General features: G+C 41.6%; 1 protein-coding gene across 4 annotated transcripts in view; it reads right to left on the bottom strand.

Annotated features, from left to right (window-relative positions):
* Positions 1-1,730: 1,730 nt before the first annotated feature.
* PREX1 (phosphatidylinositol-3,4,5-trisphosphate dependent Rac exchange factor 1) overlaps positions 1,731-16,571 on the bottom strand; it is a 148,035-nt gene continuing 133,194 nt past the window's right edge. For all 4 annotated transcript variants that reach the window (XM_061375634.1, XM_061375635.1, XM_061375636.1 and 1 more), the window contains exons 27-40: positions 15,629-15,717; positions 15,163-15,245; positions 14,685-14,775; positions 12,903-13,031; positions 12,176-12,217; positions 10,146-10,363; positions 9,147-9,246; positions 8,391-8,534; positions 7,674-7,788; positions 7,152-7,218; positions 6,296-6,483; positions 5,570-5,672; positions 4,955-5,022; positions 1,731-3,204 (exon numbers count right to left, since the gene is read on the bottom strand). In XM_061375634.1, the coding sequence (XP_061231618.1) occupies positions 3,162-3,204; positions 4,955-5,022; positions 5,570-5,672; positions 6,296-6,483; positions 7,152-7,218; positions 7,674-7,788; positions 8,391-8,534; positions 9,147-9,246; positions 10,146-10,363; positions 12,176-12,217; positions 12,903-13,031; positions 14,685-14,775; positions 15,163-15,245; positions 15,629-15,717 (1,480 nt within the window). In that variant the 3' untranslated portion in view covers positions 1,731-3,161. The remainder of the gene's footprint in view (positions 3,205-4,954; positions 5,023-5,569; positions 5,673-6,295; positions 6,484-7,151; positions 7,219-7,673; positions 7,789-8,390; positions 8,535-9,146; positions 9,247-10,145; positions 10,364-12,175; positions 12,218-12,902; positions 13,032-14,684; positions 14,776-15,162; positions 15,246-15,628; positions 15,718-16,571) is intronic.

Below are 16,571 nucleotides of genomic sequence, written 5' to 3'. Positions count from 1 at the left end.
CTCACCATCCAGCAACTGCAGTTTCTCTTTAGCCTCTGCACAGTGGCTTGAATCTTCATCATCATCTTCATCCCCACTGGCAATCTGTCTTCTAGTGCAGGCTGAGCTACCAAATTGCATCTGAGTCATCTATATCAAGGTTCTTCTGTTATCAGTTACAAGACATGTAGCAAAATACTTTGTTCAGTCTTCAAGGGCATGAACTCATATTTGTACTGTCAACTTTCATCCCATTCATTTCATCCGCTTCAGTGTGAAAAGTCTTCCAGGTTTTCTTTGTGTGCACTTGGATCCAGATGAGTACCTCCCAGCTTAACACCAGCCCCAGCCTCACAGTACTTGTGCTTCAGGTACTAAGCAAATTCAGTTACAAGCCTGATAAAAAAGAAATTTCACTTGCAGCTGCCACCCAACCCCCTCTTTCTTTCCTGTGTTGCCTCCTCTCCTCTAGCCATCTGCTTACACACCTCATCATCACGCTGCTAGTTTCCATTTTCTCCATCTGACTGTTTTCCACATCTTCCATACTTCCAGTGTATCAGATGCTCCAAATCTGCCATCGGACTTGCTCGGTGTAGAGAGCCTGATTCTCACTTTGTTTTTGGCCATGGAAATCCTGCAGTGCTTATTGACTCTCTTCACTTGCAGGTAGGCTTGTGCATTGCCCTCTCATTTTCCACCTAAACCTGTTTTTTTAATAGCACTGCATTCAAACCCTGACATATTACAGCATCAAAACAGTTTTTCTTGTCTATGTTAATAGGAAGTCTGCAGTGACACCACATCTGTGGCCGACACTGCACAAACAGGAAGAGTTTAGCTCTACACTGCCAGATTGAGCTGACAGCAAAACCCACTTTTCCCTTACAGTTTAAACTGCCAACTCTTCATTGCTCCATGCAAACAGCAGAACTTAACTGTTCAGAAGAACTTAGAGCTAAGGAACTAACGGGTATAACAGAAAAATAAGATCATACCTTATTTCCTTAGAATATAAACCAACTTTTAATAATAAAAACTTCTATCACATACATTTCAATGGAAAACAGTGCACAGTGTAAATGCCCTTAGCTGCTCTGCTACACATCTTTAATGTTTACAGTGTCTGTGTAAGCCTGGGCTGAGATCCTGAACAGGCTGCAAGATTGCTGCAGGTCTGCTGAGCAGAACTGATGCAAACAAAGCAAGGACCTTGGCCTAGGTGTTCTTTTCATTTTGTGGGGTTCCTACAGTTCTTCTAATACTAACTACATTTTAAGTTAAAGATTCAGTAAAGAAACACCCATTGCTTTTTGGAACAGCAAATGGCAAGAGTAACTCCTCCAAAATTAACAAAAAAGTGCATTGAAATAATGACCTGCTGCTCTGGCTGCAGTACAAATAGACACTTGGTTAACAACCCTTGCCTCTGACAGCCAGTGACTGATGGGTTGTCCTAGCTCCCTGCAACAGGTTTGCTCTAGGTCAGAGGAAACAGGTAAAAGTAAGAGCTGAAAACAAACCATGGTCCTTCCCCGGAATTACCAGTCTGTGAGTGAAGGGATAAAAAATGAAGAAACAGGGTTCTGAACAATCTGCACCTCCAAACTTGTCACAAACCATTTTGTGTTGAAGTGTAGATAAAAAAATCAGGAGAACTACCAATCCAAATGGAAAAAGTCTAATTTTAGATTTTCACTTGGCTTGGATGTTAATAAAATAAAATTAAGCCAGCTAAGAACCAAACAACATCACAAATAAAACCCCCAAACCTTTATTTTCTACAATGTACATCACTGCAAAGCGCTTCGGGATGTCCTGACTTGGAACTGTTCCAAAGGAGGCTGTGGAGAACCAGAGCCATGGTGAGTCCCCTGCACACCCTGGCCTGCATCCGCTGCAATTCCAAGTCCCTGGGGCTGGGCGGTCGTGTTAAGGCACTCACTCCAAAAGAACCGTATGTCTGTCCTGAGACTGCTGACATGTTTCACTGTGTTTCAGCCAATAATTTGGGAAAAATTATTCTGCTTAGGATAATACTGACAGGATGGAGAACAATGCTTCAAACAAGAAAAACATAAAGTATATTATATACATGATTCCTTTTTTCTTTTAACTTAGAAGCACCCCTAATACATCTCAATAACTGTATTAAAGACTACTTAAATATTGAAAGACTTTAAATAATGTAGATTTCTTTTCAGTAAACTGGGAGTAGCTGTGTAACTGCCAGCATATTGGTCCCATTTTAAACAATATAATTTTTATTTAAATCTTGTATATATAATAACATGATCAAAAACACATATGCCACTCCACATAAATAAGTATAGTTCTTCTGACCTGTTTTAAAAACTACATCTGTTCAAATAATCAGGTTATAAGATGGGATTTTTTTTCTCTGTGAAGTTTCCTTTAAAATCTTTCGCTCCCAGTTTCTCCTCTTAAATAGTTCTGTATTTCCAGAGTACATAACAGGGCATTAGTAAAAAGAGTTAATCAAAAACCTGAAAGCTACAGTAAGTAAAATGAAGTAATGTTAGAAAGGATTATGGAATGTATACTCTGCAGCATCGGGAGATGGCTTCTCGTGGGGCTGAAGTGGAAAATTACTCCAGAAGACATTCTTGATGTTCATGTTTGAATAAACCATGGATTGTGCTACTCGTCATTCAAAGTGCGGGTCAGTTCACACGATGAAACAGTGGTGTTTCTGAGGCTGTTGCTCCAGAACACTGACCAAAATTATGCTGGCAATTAAATGGATGCCAGATGCAGTACGGGGAGCATGAGAGGAGGCATAACCAATCCGTATCTTGAAGTCCACTACATTGAGGTGGCAGCACACACAAGTCACCAGTAAACCTGTACTGTCTTGAAAGAGCTGTCACTTTGCCAAGCACCCAGGAAACGGCAGTAACACCCACCTTAGCTCTGGGGTATTTGTTTCATGGATTTCTTCAAGAAGTCAAAGAAATACAAGAATCCCTGCACATGCTGCAGGAGCTCAGAGGCAGGTTCCTGGTGTCTGGGGCCAGCAGGTTCATCACCGACTAACCCACAGCAGAAGCAGCTCCTCTCTGGGCTCAGCACCATTGCTGGTGGTGCTGTGGGGGGACCTTAGGTGGGGCTGCTCCTGGCTGAACACTCCATTGATGCTGCAAGGCAGGTGCCTCCTCAGCTTATAAATCTCCATCTGTAGGTGGCTGGCACAACCTATAGAGTCTTTAAGGCAGATGAAGTCAGTATTAGTTATGGGAGTAACTAATTAGTACGGTATTAAATATCACAAGGATGGTAAAATAAAGTTACTTGCATAGTATATGAGAAACAACTGCTCCTTTATCATTCTATAGGCTTTAGAGCTAATCCAGTATCAAGAATACCAGTATTCTTAATAATTGCAAACTCAGAAGTTCCACTAGTGATTTATTAACTAAAGTATTTACAGTCATTGCTTAAATACTATACTATTTTTCCCTCACTCCCTTTCAATTTGACCAAGTATGGGTCTTCAGTAGGCCCTTTTTTTATTTCTTTTGCTTTAAACCCAGATGACCATTTTCCTGGACAAAAAAGCTCCTAGACTGGGCCACCCAACAGCCAGAAACACATCTGCTTGTTGACATGAACAAACTTTCAAATCAGTAATTGTGCTTAGGTTTTCTCTAAAAACACATTTTACCTGTCATTCAGATAGTACTGGCGGTGGTGGGGTTTTCTTGGCTTTTTCTACTTTACATTTGAATAAACTCAAGTCTTTCATAACTTCTCTTTCAAGACTGCTACTACAGAGTTTGGCTAACCTCAAGACTAGGAAATATAATTCTGAGAATTAACATGAATTCTCCAGCTTTCCTTTTAACTTTGCTCAGTTTTATTTCACACTATGACACTGGAACCCACTAGGAACACATGTATCTGAGCTTTATTGCCCTGAAATAATCCAAGTACAGAGTCCTGGAATTTGTCATTGTGATTTAGAGTGTACATGAAAGAAATGCCTCGTCTTAGGATTTGTTTATAAAGCTGTTTCTTTTTGAACATAGCATGCTGTTATGGTCATAAAAATGGACCAAAGTGATGTACAGCCATTAATGACGCAAAGGAACTGTGCTGCTAAAATGCTGATGTAGGACACTGGGGACCTGGCAAAGGAGCCAGCACTGACCTTTATTTTATCCCTTTATCCAACAGAAGGATAAAGTTCTAAATGCAAAATGTTATTTTTAAGGTCTCTGATTAAAAAAAGCAAGGCCAGACTGTTTATTAGAGTAAGCATCCCAGTCCCCAAAGTTTACAATAATTTCCTATAAACATTTGAAAAAGATGGGGGAAAAAAGGAATGAGGTGGGGCTTGCTTAGACCAACTCAGAAGTCTTAACAGGTGAATAAGATATCACTGGTTTAAGGAAGTCTTATTGACACTGGAGTGACATGTTCTTTGGAGGACTGCAGCACTACCACATACACTCACTCTGAAGTGCTTTTCAAAGTTCTCTTTTAGACCGCTACTGTGGGGTTGCTGTGTCTCAAAGCACACGCTCTTCAACCTGCTCTGCTATAACTAAACAGTTGAGCTCTGCTAAGCACACAACAGTGTTAGCGTATGAATTATGTCTGCTTATCTGCAGTCAGATTTGCCATTCTGGATTTTGGCTTTCTGAGCAGCCCACAGATGGCTGTCAATCACTGGCTTTGCCAATACACAGCAACAGTCCAAAAAAGACTCCTCTCTATAATCAGTTATGTTCTATTCAGAATATGTAGAAACCTTTGAAGTTAATGATCTGCAAATGGTAAGCAGCAAAGCTGATAATCTTCAGTGCACTCAGTACAGTGAGAAAGAAACCAGGACTTTTTTCTTTTTTCCTCTTGCTCCTAAGGAGATCTTTGGTTTTAACAGAAACTCCACAATTGTTACAGAAACAGAAACCCAGCACTCAGATAAAAAGCATGATACATAATAACCTACCGAGGTGCACACTGTGGCATTTGGTCCATCACTTTCAGATTCTTGGCAGAAATTTCAACCCTTGGTCCCTAAGGAAACAGAGGATTTATGGCACTGGCAGTATCGATAAAGCATCAGATCCTTAGGGGAAAATATTATAATGGGAGTATGGTTTCTATCTGTGAATCCATTAACTACTTGTAGAAGATTTGGAATCCATTGGGTGGATACATTAGTCATCTGTGTTTACTTAAAAGATGGAATTAGTCCCAAAGCACTTTACAAGCACGGCTGTCTGACACTAGGGAATTTCTGCTATTTAACACTGTGACTGAGACTTAGTTTTTTTATAAACAGAAATTGTCCTGAATATGCTGCATAACCTCTCTAACCATTGAGACACACACTTTAAATTATGTAGACTGAGGCCTATACTTTAATTGCTCTAATGGCTGTACATGCATACTTAATTTGTTCCTGTCAAATGTATGTGTACCTCTTCAGACGTTTACAGAAGTTTGGCTATATGGGTTTGCAGTGTACAAAATGCAGTACCCCACTGAAATGAACTGGTATTTTGCGATGATACTGGAATGAAAGCAGTGGCATGCAGCAGACACACAGCCAGATACTTACTTGCTTCCTCATGATGTCTGTAGCTTGCATGATACACTTGGGCAGAAGTCCGTGACTTCGCGCCAGTATGGCTGCTTGTTCCAGGGACACGCTCAATGTACTCCTGAACATGGGACAGGAGATACTCAATCACAGATCATATTTAAAATTTAGAAACAGATATACTTAAGGGGTAAGTGTCCTGTACATAACTTCTGTTAGCTGCTGTTCTTGTATTTACTTTTTTAGGGTTTTTTACTTAGGAAATTAGTGCATGCCCAGTCTTTGTTACACCCAGGTATTGCAGTTACTACAAGGCCCTGTTTCCCTTCTCTTCTGCATCAATTCATATAAAGTTCACAAATCAGTCTTTCCTTTACTCAGTGGTTTTGAGACACTGAAAGAGCAGTGGTGTGCTCAGAACCAAGATTCTAAAGGTCTTTTTGAGCAACTTTCTCCATTTTCAGGGTGTGATTGAAGGCAGCGTGGACTGAAAGCTACATGCAGTGAGATCACTCAGTTGCATTGGCTGATGCACTGAAACATAAAAAGTTTGTGTGTCAATACAATTATTAAGTATTAAAAGTCACAGCCTACTCTAATGTAAAGATGGCAGTAGCTTCATGTCCTTATTATATTGCCTTATGATCTACCTTCCTATTGCTTTGCACAGAATCAAATATATTGCTCAAATCTCTAGAAAGGACCAAGTTCTCAGCACTACTAGAAAGGCTTCTTAAATCAAACCTCTGCATCCCAGTGCCACACATGGTGATCTGACAGGCTCCAAGTCGGTAACACAGCTCAGAAGATATGGGTAGCAGGCCTGCTCCTGATGTGTTACTGCTGGAATATCCTGACTGCGTTGGTTTTGTATTAATGAAGGACTTCATCAGCCTGCAGAGCTCATCCATTGCATTAATGGGACGAATAAGCTAAACCAAAGCAATAATAAAATGTATCAGTGGCGTACTTACACCTTCAGTTATAAAGGCATGTACAATTCTTTATCCTATGTCTAAGCACAGTCATCTACACCAGAGTAACTGCCACACAGTAACAACTATTTAGAATATATATGAACTTGGAAGTGGAAAAATACAATTACTTAAGCTTGGGGCTGTTTTCTGCAGTTATCACCACTCCCATAGGCTGTTTATACACCACATATTACAACTGCAGAGCTAGTCTCTTTTTTTTGGTCTTCGTTACAGTAGCATTTAACGCCTTACAAGTGTATCTTCACATATGGCACCTGCCCCAGTTAGACTGCCTTTACATGGGATGTTGGGAAGTGCTATTTTCCTGTAGGTTTCTTCTATAGGGAAGGACAATTAATTCGTTTTGTCTAACATTAGATACCGTCTTTAGCAGGGACAGTCAGGACAATATGGAGTCTCATTAGTGCCGAAGTAAAGGGGTTTGTGTCTACCCTGCTTCTGCAGTTTCTTCTAAACAAATGAACTGTAGCCAAGCTTCGGAGAAATTCACATCACTTTTTTAGGGTATGGAACATTCTTTAAAGGATGTTTGGGTTTGTATGGGTCAGCTGGACTGAGAGATGTGAGAGAATGCGGTGTAGAAATAAACACAATAACAATACCTGGTCAATCTTCACTGCAGTAGTGTTGGAATCAGTGGGCAAGTTTGATCTCTCTAGGTAAAATGTCCTGCAAAAAGGCCAGCAAGGACACTGTTAGGTGGTGAGTCTCATTTGTAGCACATACACATATAACATCATATACTATCATGTACCAAACAGCTGGGAAGGCTATGCCAGAAATCTTGTAATTCAAGATCTGCTTTCTTACCAAAGCACCATTTTGATAGCAGTAATTTACCGAGTCTGTACTAAAATATTCCAGATCCCCTTTTTTACGTAATTTTAGCTCTGCACAAAATTCTGAAGTCCAGTAAGATGGGAATTTGATCCTGTACAGTGTGCAGCTTCAGAACAAGCTTAACTCTGGGAAGAAAATAAGTTTCCCACACAATGAGGAGCTCCAAAACCAGTATTTGTACAGAAACCACCACCCACAGAATCTCCTTTTCATTAAATGTTAAGGTCCTTAGCAAGGAGTGTTCTTTTCAGTGTCTTTTACGGCAAAGGCAAAGTGTGAAATACCTGAGTTTACGGTAGTATTGCTGCACTTTGTCAAGTGAAATACTATTAATTTGCTGTGGAAGTTCTTCTAGAGATGAGCCAGCCAGTTGTGATTGCCCCTCTGTACTCTCCAGAGCTGAAAAAGACAACATTTTACTAAACCTATGAGTTTTCATTTTAGTAATTTATTTATATCATCTCACTGCTCAGCAAATGACTGCTGGACCACATCAAGGCTGATTCTGTTACTGCATAAATTTAATGCTTTTCCCAGTACTGGAATATAGTGGTAGCATCCTAAGATGAGCTTCACAAAACACAGTACCACCTCACAGCAATTATTCCACATAGTAACCCCTGGAAGGAAATTTCCAGTACTGTATTTTGGTGTAAACATTTGCTTATCAAGCCAGCTTCTAGCCTATAGTATATACTTTGACAAGCACTTCTCTGTAGCCTAGGAACATCTGATACCATAATAGATCAGATTGTCCATATTAGTGTCCCTATGGCCGTTACAGGAAGGCACAAAAAGTCCTAAACAGGCATATCTTGTTCTTATATATGCATTTAATTCTAATATCTCCCCCAGATCTTCCTAGAATAGAAGCATCTACTTCTTAAATAGGTCTGCAGTTCTCAGCTGCATTACGTTAACAGCTTACGGTCATTCTTTATTTTGAGCCTTTTAACATTATCAGATAGCTTATTTTTCTCAAGAAAGTTTTTTATAGACACCTTTTGTAAAGAGCACCATGTGCAGTTTCAAGCTTCCCCCATTCTGAAACCGAGAAGGCAGTTTGAAGAAGTAGTAGCTGTCAAGATAAAAGATAACCTTCAAGGCCTGGCGACTTCCTTCGATGTGGTAGAAGACATGAGTATCTGGAGAAATAAAGATAAAACACTGGCTGCTTTACCACAGCAGGAGAAATGTGAAACCACTGCTATCTGAGCTTGCCGAGTTATCTAATGACATTTCACATCTCCACCATGAGATGCATAAGGAAGAGCCTTTACTGAGAGAATGCAGGCTCTGAAATATCACACTTTAAAAGATACACAGTTTGCATGACCTGGCATGGTGTTTGACACCAATACAATAAACATGGTTAATAATTAAAATTCCACCTTGTTTCATGGCATCTTGTAGTCAGAAAACTTGGAGAGAGATGTGGCAAGAGAGGGGAAGGGACACAGAAGGGCTGGGAGGGACAGTCCTTCTACTTCAGGTGATGTGGTGAATTACACACATCCATCAGGAACTGCTCAGACTCCCTCATCCCTCCCTGCGTGTGTAATCACACAGGTGAGGTAACAAACCATACTTACAGATCACAGAACATGCAACCAACATCCTGTGATATCAGTCCTGTGGTTTATGCTGTGTGTTTGCTGAGAAAATGCAACAATGCTGCAGAGACTTTAGTCATGAAGAATATTCACCCATAAAACAAAGAGGAAAAAGAGGGCTTCAAAGAAACAGAGCATACTCACTTGCTACAAGACTTTCATCCAGCTGCTTGAAATAGAAGGCAACTTTGTCCAGTTCAGCCAGAGCAACCTGGATGTCTTCCAGCATAGTGCGCTCCTCCTTCTGTAGAGCAAAGAAGCAGATATAAACAGGTTGTGATCTGCTACAGCAAGATTAATGGCAGGAAGGTAGAATTTTTCTGGGCATGCTTTGGTTCAGGAGACCTAGAATAGAATGTGTTGCTTTCCATCAACTCAGTCCCAGCCAGGTAATTACTAATGGCTCTAACATTGTGATACAAATTCAGCTACTCTTTGCTGAGATGTCATTTGATGGGATTCACAGAGAGCAGAGAGGTTTAAGGAGTAAGTTTGAAAGGATCTCTTTCTCCAAACTTTACTCTGTACCTACAAATGTGAAAGGAAAAGCGTACTGGTCACTGTGAAATAAACGTCCACACATTCCATGCAATGTAAAGAAATAGCAGTTACACATGGATAGAGTTTGGATTGTGTATTTAAAAAGAAAGGTCTCTTCTCTATCATGTCAAAGCTACTTGCTTTTTTTTATGCTCCTTTTTTCTAAACATTTATACAGGTACCAAGTACAGGAATCAACAAAAGCCTAGCTTTTCATGTTGTCTTAACTCTTGAAATAATGAGAGCTCTTCCACCTATTTGTGGCAATGTGTGTTTCTACCAGGAGATGGCAGGCCACACATGCATCACCACCTGCTGAGCCGTAAAACCTCCCTAAGTGCAGCAGCATTACTTCAAACAGGAAGGCAGGCAGATTCCTATAGTGTTCTAGTGTGACAGTGGGTCCAGTATTTGCAAGAAGATGAAAATGACGGGATGTGGAATATTGGTACACAGTTGTCAGCAGCAGGAATCTCCAGAGGTTGCTGTAGTGAGAGGCTGCACATGCTGCTAGAATGAAGGGCTCTGGCTGTGCTGAGTGGCAGGGATGCATACAGCAAGTGTGACTGGGCCCAAAGGGGGGGGCACAGCTCTTCATCTTACCACAGCAGGGGAGAGGAGAGACTGGTAGTTCAGTAGAACACCGGTGGCTGCTATCTGTTCCAGCCATTTTCTGCTGGCATCTCTGCTGCTCTCTTCATACTCTCCATTGTTGTTGTATCGATAGTTGAGAGCAGCCAGTAACTGCTCTGAGAAGGTGCAAATAGCAGCCACGAAAGACTGACAGAAGATGGAATCACGTCTCAGCTGTAGCTCAGTATCTGCCAAAGAAGGGGAGAAAAGCACAAAGAAGTCATGAGAACACTGGCCTTTAATGTCACTGCCAAAGCAGCAGTTTGTGTATGGGAGACATCTGGCTTCTGCTGTAGCTTTGCACAGACTTAACAGATAACCTCTTCTTGCTGTGCGACCTGGGTGGGTGGATAAAGACAGCACAGCTAGAGTACATGCATGCTGAACATTTTCTAGTCCACTTGACTGTTTATGACTACCTCTGCCATCTGCAAGCTCATTCTTCTGACTGGGAAGAGCTGTACCTCCTTTGTGCCATGTCTGGACCGATTCCCTTCTTTTTATGTTTACAGAAGCAAGAGAATTCTTGAAAGAAAGTCTCTGCCATTACTTCTCTCCTGGGCTATTAGAGATTCATCTTCCCCCATCCATCTGTATTTTGTGGGCTTCCCATATGCTCAATACATTAACTGGGCCTGTCCATACGGTACCGACTGGTTTATGTTTCCTGGGAGAATTTCCCCCGCGTTAACTTTGCTTCCAGTTAGCCTGCCAGGAGCCACATACTGGTCACAGCAACCTCGTCACACTTAAGGGGATTGCAGGCCAAAGAGGCACATGAATAAGTGACAAGCTCTCTCCCAGGCACCCCAGGCTCCTCCAGCAGGCATGGCAGCACAGCAGTCTCTCATCAAGGCAGTGTTTCCCAGAGAAAGGCTGAACATCACCCAGGGGCTTTGAAGATCTGCATTATTTTTATAAAGCACTGAAGACCACCAGGACACACCAGGCTCTGAACCATATTCTCAACCTAAGGACAACCAATCATTCCAGCAGCACACCTCTGTGCTGCTAGAAGTAGGGCAAAGAGAGATTAGGGCTGCCCTTGAGGCAAGGGAATCCCTGGTGCCATAAAGCTGCTATGGCCAGTTCAGTGCCACCGGCTCCTCCACTCTTTCCAGAGGATGTCCATGGAAATGCTGCAGATGGGGCACAGGTAGAGGCTTAGGGAGTCACTGCAGTTGCCGTCAGTAAAACCAGCCTCCACAGCCATGAGACTGATGCCACAGGCTGATCTGGATGGACTCATGGACCACCTCTGGCAGTAGCCAAGAGGTGACTGAGAGCCACACAAATCTTGCATCATCATTCTGTACAGACTTGAGAATCATGTCTGGCACAGTGAACAGCCTACTCCAGCTAGTTGTTACCTCACTTTCAAACAAAACTACATCAAGTAGGTGTTTAGATTACAAGACCACACATATACCCCTGGGAAAGGCTTTTCCCTTGAGCTACGAGCACAATGTTTTGTGCATGGTAACAGACTGATGATGCTCATGGTGCATCTTAGGTGCTGCTGCACACACAGGTTTCTTAGTCTGCTTCTGGCTGTGCTTTCAGTATACACAGTTCTGATGCCTAACGCGCCCGCTCAGTTTGGAAAGATGACAGAGTCCAGTCTCACAGAAAGTTGTGCAATAGGTCTCATTTTTGCTGCATGTTCTCACCACAGCAGGAAACAGTAAGGGCCATCTGGGAAGAGGGATTGTACAAAGGAAAAAATGAAGACAGTAAAAGAAAAACAGTGCTTGTGAAAGAAACATCAGTGACCAGGCAGGTAACAACAAGCAGCTTGCAGTGACTGAAATCATGTAAACTGAAGAACAGATGGGAAGGTTGCCCTAGGTACAGAGCATGAGCAGTGTTAGCATAAATGCCAGGGACAAACCTAAATGTTACGGAAGAACATAATATTCTGATGTATGCACATGCATGCACATGCATGCGTTAGGGACTTGTGTATGTATGATGTTTTGTAACAAATCAAAACCCCTTACCTGTGCATTTTAACAAGGCCAGAAGCAGCTGGTTCTTCCCATCTAGAACAGTGAAGAAAGAGAATGCTGTGGTCAACATGGGAGCTTTGAGTGCATTTGATTAACAGTCTCCTCATTCCCCACAGTGCTTGGCCCCCACGTGCCCATTTCTCTTTACTCTGGTAGTCCTTACACAGATGTTAATGACTGAAAAAGAAACCAAGTGTAAATCAAAGAGTTTTACAGGCTAAATGCTCTGCTAACTGCTGTGAATTATTGGAAGCAGATTGCATGTGGATGTATCCCTAAGGAGGTGATTTCTGCTGAACTTTGAACTGGACTGTAAACATCAGATGAGCTCCTGTTCCAGTCCACCCAAGCTGCAATGGTTTAGGATGCTGCAGTATCCGATTAGCATTCATTTCATTTTGGAATACCTCTCTCCATTTTCTAAAAAGGGTACAAAAAGCACAGGGAAACAGATCAGTCTGATACCATTCTGTCTTAACGGGCTGGTGAAATAAAGTAAGGGAGAGAAAGTTCTTTGGAATTGCTGCACAGGGGAGATTTTACCAAAGGGTACTGGGACTCTGCAAGCAGTAACCTGTTCTACCTGTTCTCTAGATCCTTGCACAGGCTTATTACCAATGGAGATGATACAATGATAAACTGAACTGCTAGGCTTGATTAGATCAAGATCTTTTCTCCCTGAAGCCAATAACAAACTTTTTCTTTCTTATTTACAGACCTTCCACATGCTTCTGTATGATTTCAACAAGGTTCTTGATGCGCAGTGGAAGGTTCCATGGATCTTCTTGAATGCTGGCTTGAATATTATTCCGGCACCTTACTGTGGTTTCCTCCTTCTGTTTAAATTCTAGGAAAAATGGAGCTCATTAGCCACTGAGGAAATGCTACAGAGCTGAGAGTGGCTTATCAATTATAGTGTGTATACAGTTGGAAGCAGACATACCTTATAAATAGCAATGATTTTGAATGAAAAAGGTTCTTAAATAGTTCTAATATGGAAGGAAAGAAGACTATTCCTATAATGTCACAGTCAGCAGTTTCCTAGCACAGTTGTCAGTGTGTGGACTAGAGGTTATGGATATGGGTGACCACATGCACAGTGAGGGGAGTTCTGCGCCACTCACACAGCACAGAATTCCCTGCCATTTTTTCTGCCTTTAAAAACGTGCACGAGGCTACTCTGGGTACATCCAGAAGCTCTGGCTGCGCAGAATCAGATCAGCCTTTGGCTGCAGCTGTCACATCCCGTAATACTGATGAAAAGTTACGAAATAATCTGCTTTCTTTCACTTGATGGAAGCATATTATTTAATTTCAGAGTAGAAGATCGATTCTCCGTGACTTCGCTATGTAGCTAAGCCAACTACCCCACTGTTAGTGATAAAATGCATAAGCAGACAGAGAAATGGAGAAAGACTGTGCCAATAACTGCTCATGAACAGGACAAACAGCATTCAAATCCCCATCCATCACTGAATAGATGGATTTCATGGCAGCTATTAAACAACCACTTAAGGCCAGGATTCCAGCTGAATTTAAGCAGGGTGCCTGTGTTCCTTAGTGTGATAAAGGTGGGATCATCAGTTCATGAAAAGACTCTTGCAGTGTACTTAATCTAGTTTTAATAAATGAGACTCTGTTTAAGCAAAATAAAATAAAGGAAGGGTCTGTTATTTCTTCACTTCATGCAAACAGTGAATGGAAAGACTAACAGATATGCTACATAAACATGAAAGTGTTTGTAGAGATGAGTTCATGTAACAGAACTTCATTTCTGGAGTCAGAAGGAAAAAGCAGCAGCTCTCTGCTTGTGACTGCAGCACCTGAAGTGCAGTAGGAATAGCAGGAAATATTTCAGATTTCAAGTGGGAAAGGAAATGCAGCAAATGCTCAGCAAAAGTCCTGTGTGTTTCAGTGAGAGAAGAAACCACATCCTGGGCCCCCAAACCATTAGGACTGAAGTCTCATGGTGCTCCCTGAGGCAAAAGGAAACATGGTATCATTTGTTCTCTATGGGAATCTGTTTTCAAAATAAGTGTCATGTGAGGATGAGTTTACTCTGGCAGTCATCCAGATGAAGCAGAGTAAGTCATTAAGCAAACTCAGACAGAACCTTCTGGTGCCTCAGATCTACAGTGGTCAGACCCTCATCACCTTATCAGAGTGCTCATTTACCTTGTACCTGACCTATCTCACCCTGTACTTTTTGAGATAGTACCTGCTGATACAGATCTGTGATCTGCTGTTTACATCAAAGGATAGATTTGGAGACTTGTGAAAGAGCTCTGAGGATTCAGCTGCATCTAACAGAAAAGTGTTTGGTGTGTTTCAGAAGGAAATCATATGAACATGACTTTTTAAGGATGCAGTATTTCAATGGTCAGGCTCATAACCTGCTGTTGGTGTAACTCTGTGTGGCCACACAACATATGTGCACTCATGTTAAGCTCTTAAGTCCTAGCAGATAACATTGTTCAATACAATCAGCCTTTTTCTCTACCTTGCAAACTGTGGTCCATTGGAAAGTGCTTGGTTTCTTCAAAGGCCTTAGTTATCACTGGTCCTTTTAGAAGTGCATTGATTGCGTCAACCTGTAATTGGAATATTTCCAGTCAGTGTTATCTGGCGCTATACATCTATATAGATGTGTAAACATGTGAGGACTCTCCTGAGATCAGTAAATGTAATCCATTTAGACCACACAAGGTACTAGAATTTTGTTTGCCTTCTTCGTTTTTCCCCTTGGTCTAATGCCTGAGGTAAGGCAGGTCAACCTTGCTTAAATCACACAAAGGAACTTAAATATTGACAAGACCAATTCCTTCAACTGCCCTACAGCACACTTGCTTGCACTGTACCCCAAAATCTTGATAACTTGCCTTCTCTCAAATTATGGTTTAATTAAACAATGTGATACTTCCAATTTCTTGTATTGATACTGATAAAGTAATTCTGAGTAAGAGTAATGCTTTACATACTTGGTTAAACAGATGTTCCAGACAGCCATGAAGTTTGTCTTGCTTGTCTAAAGGAATCCTCATATCATTGGGAAGCTCATCTCCTAATAAAGGAAAGATGGAAAGCTTTTAACTTTACAAACATAATCTGAGATGAGGCCACATATGACACAAGCACACCTTCACACTGTGAAGGGTGAAAAATGATGCTGCTTTATCTGTAATTCATAGGTAAAATATTAATGGTTTTCTTATAATGCAAATGCCCAATAAGTAAGGAAGCTTATCCCTGCCTAGTACCTCTTCCATACTCCAAATTTACTGTAGTTCATTAGGGAAAGAACAAATCTCTTGCGTTCTTTTGATTAGTTTGAAGAAACCACATCTGCAGCTGAAACATGCAAGTGCTTATAATCAGCAAAGACCTATCAGCTCTGCTGGGGGTCTGGTGTGAGAGAGATGCACCTAACCAACACAGTGCTCTCACCTGATCCCATCTCATCGCTGCCCAGGTAAGAGCTGTTGCTCCGCACACTGGTGTATGACAACACTGAGTCCCGGTTACTGTTACATTCACTAGAAAGAAAGGCAAAAAAGGTGATACAAAACAAGCTGTCCCTGATATACCATTATTCTGGTTTTATTAACACTGCAGTCCCCCAGACTAATTCAGTTACTCATATAGGAAAGCCCGTTACATGCAGAACAACCATTAAGCAAAGCCTCTGGGGCTAGCACTGTAAGAGGATCTCTTGTTCCATTTGTAGTCACCTGGACCCTGTAAATAATGAAAATGGGCTTTCCACCATGGACCTCACCTGGGTCATGTCACTGAACGTGCTCTATGAGTGTGCAGTAGGGGAGAAATAATTAAAATCTACGAGAGTGAACCTCCACTGAACTCCACATTGGTTACCGATCCTCAGGATATTACATCACCCAGCTCCCGGCTGGAAGGAAGCTGCAGTAGCACAGCTTCTGGAGAGCACAGAGGAAATTCAAGGAATCCATACTGTCACAGAACCGGGCACTGCAGATCCTAAAACCACCTCGGGAAGCAGAGGGGTCACTACATTTGGCTTCACACCAGTGCTGGCTCATGCACACCTGGAAATTCTAGCATGAGTCTCCCCTGTTTAAAGTCACTTTACACCAACTAGAACTTAATAAAGGTAATCAAAAAAGCTGCAGATCTCAGCTCCCCTCCAATTAAGTGTGAGTGGTTTTAATGCTGCAAGCCCAAAACAAAGCCTAGAAAATGCTCCAGATTTTTTTTTCCTCTGTTTTTATTTTAGACTGAAATGAGGGAAAAAAACAAGAGCAATTCAAAGAAACCCAATCAAGGATCCTCCCTGTTCTTTGTTAAACCTAGTATCAAAGAAAAGTATATTTTCTGAAGAAGATTAATACTTAGGGTAACTAGTCTGCAG

The sequence above is a fragment of the Neopsephotus bourkii genome, unplaced genomic scaffold (assembly GCF_033783945.1).
Source record: "Neopsephotus bourkii isolate Nb327-2 ecotype Australia unplaced genomic scaffold, CSIRO-AGI_Nbou_v1 NB_1663, whole genome shotgun sequence".
In the NCBI taxonomy this organism is placed as follows: domain Eukaryota; kingdom Metazoa; phylum Chordata; class Aves; order Psittaciformes; family Psittacidae; genus Neopsephotus; species Neopsephotus bourkii.
The sequence above is the reverse complement of the archived record's forward strand: the minus strand, read 5'-3'. Positions and strand labels throughout refer to the sequence as shown.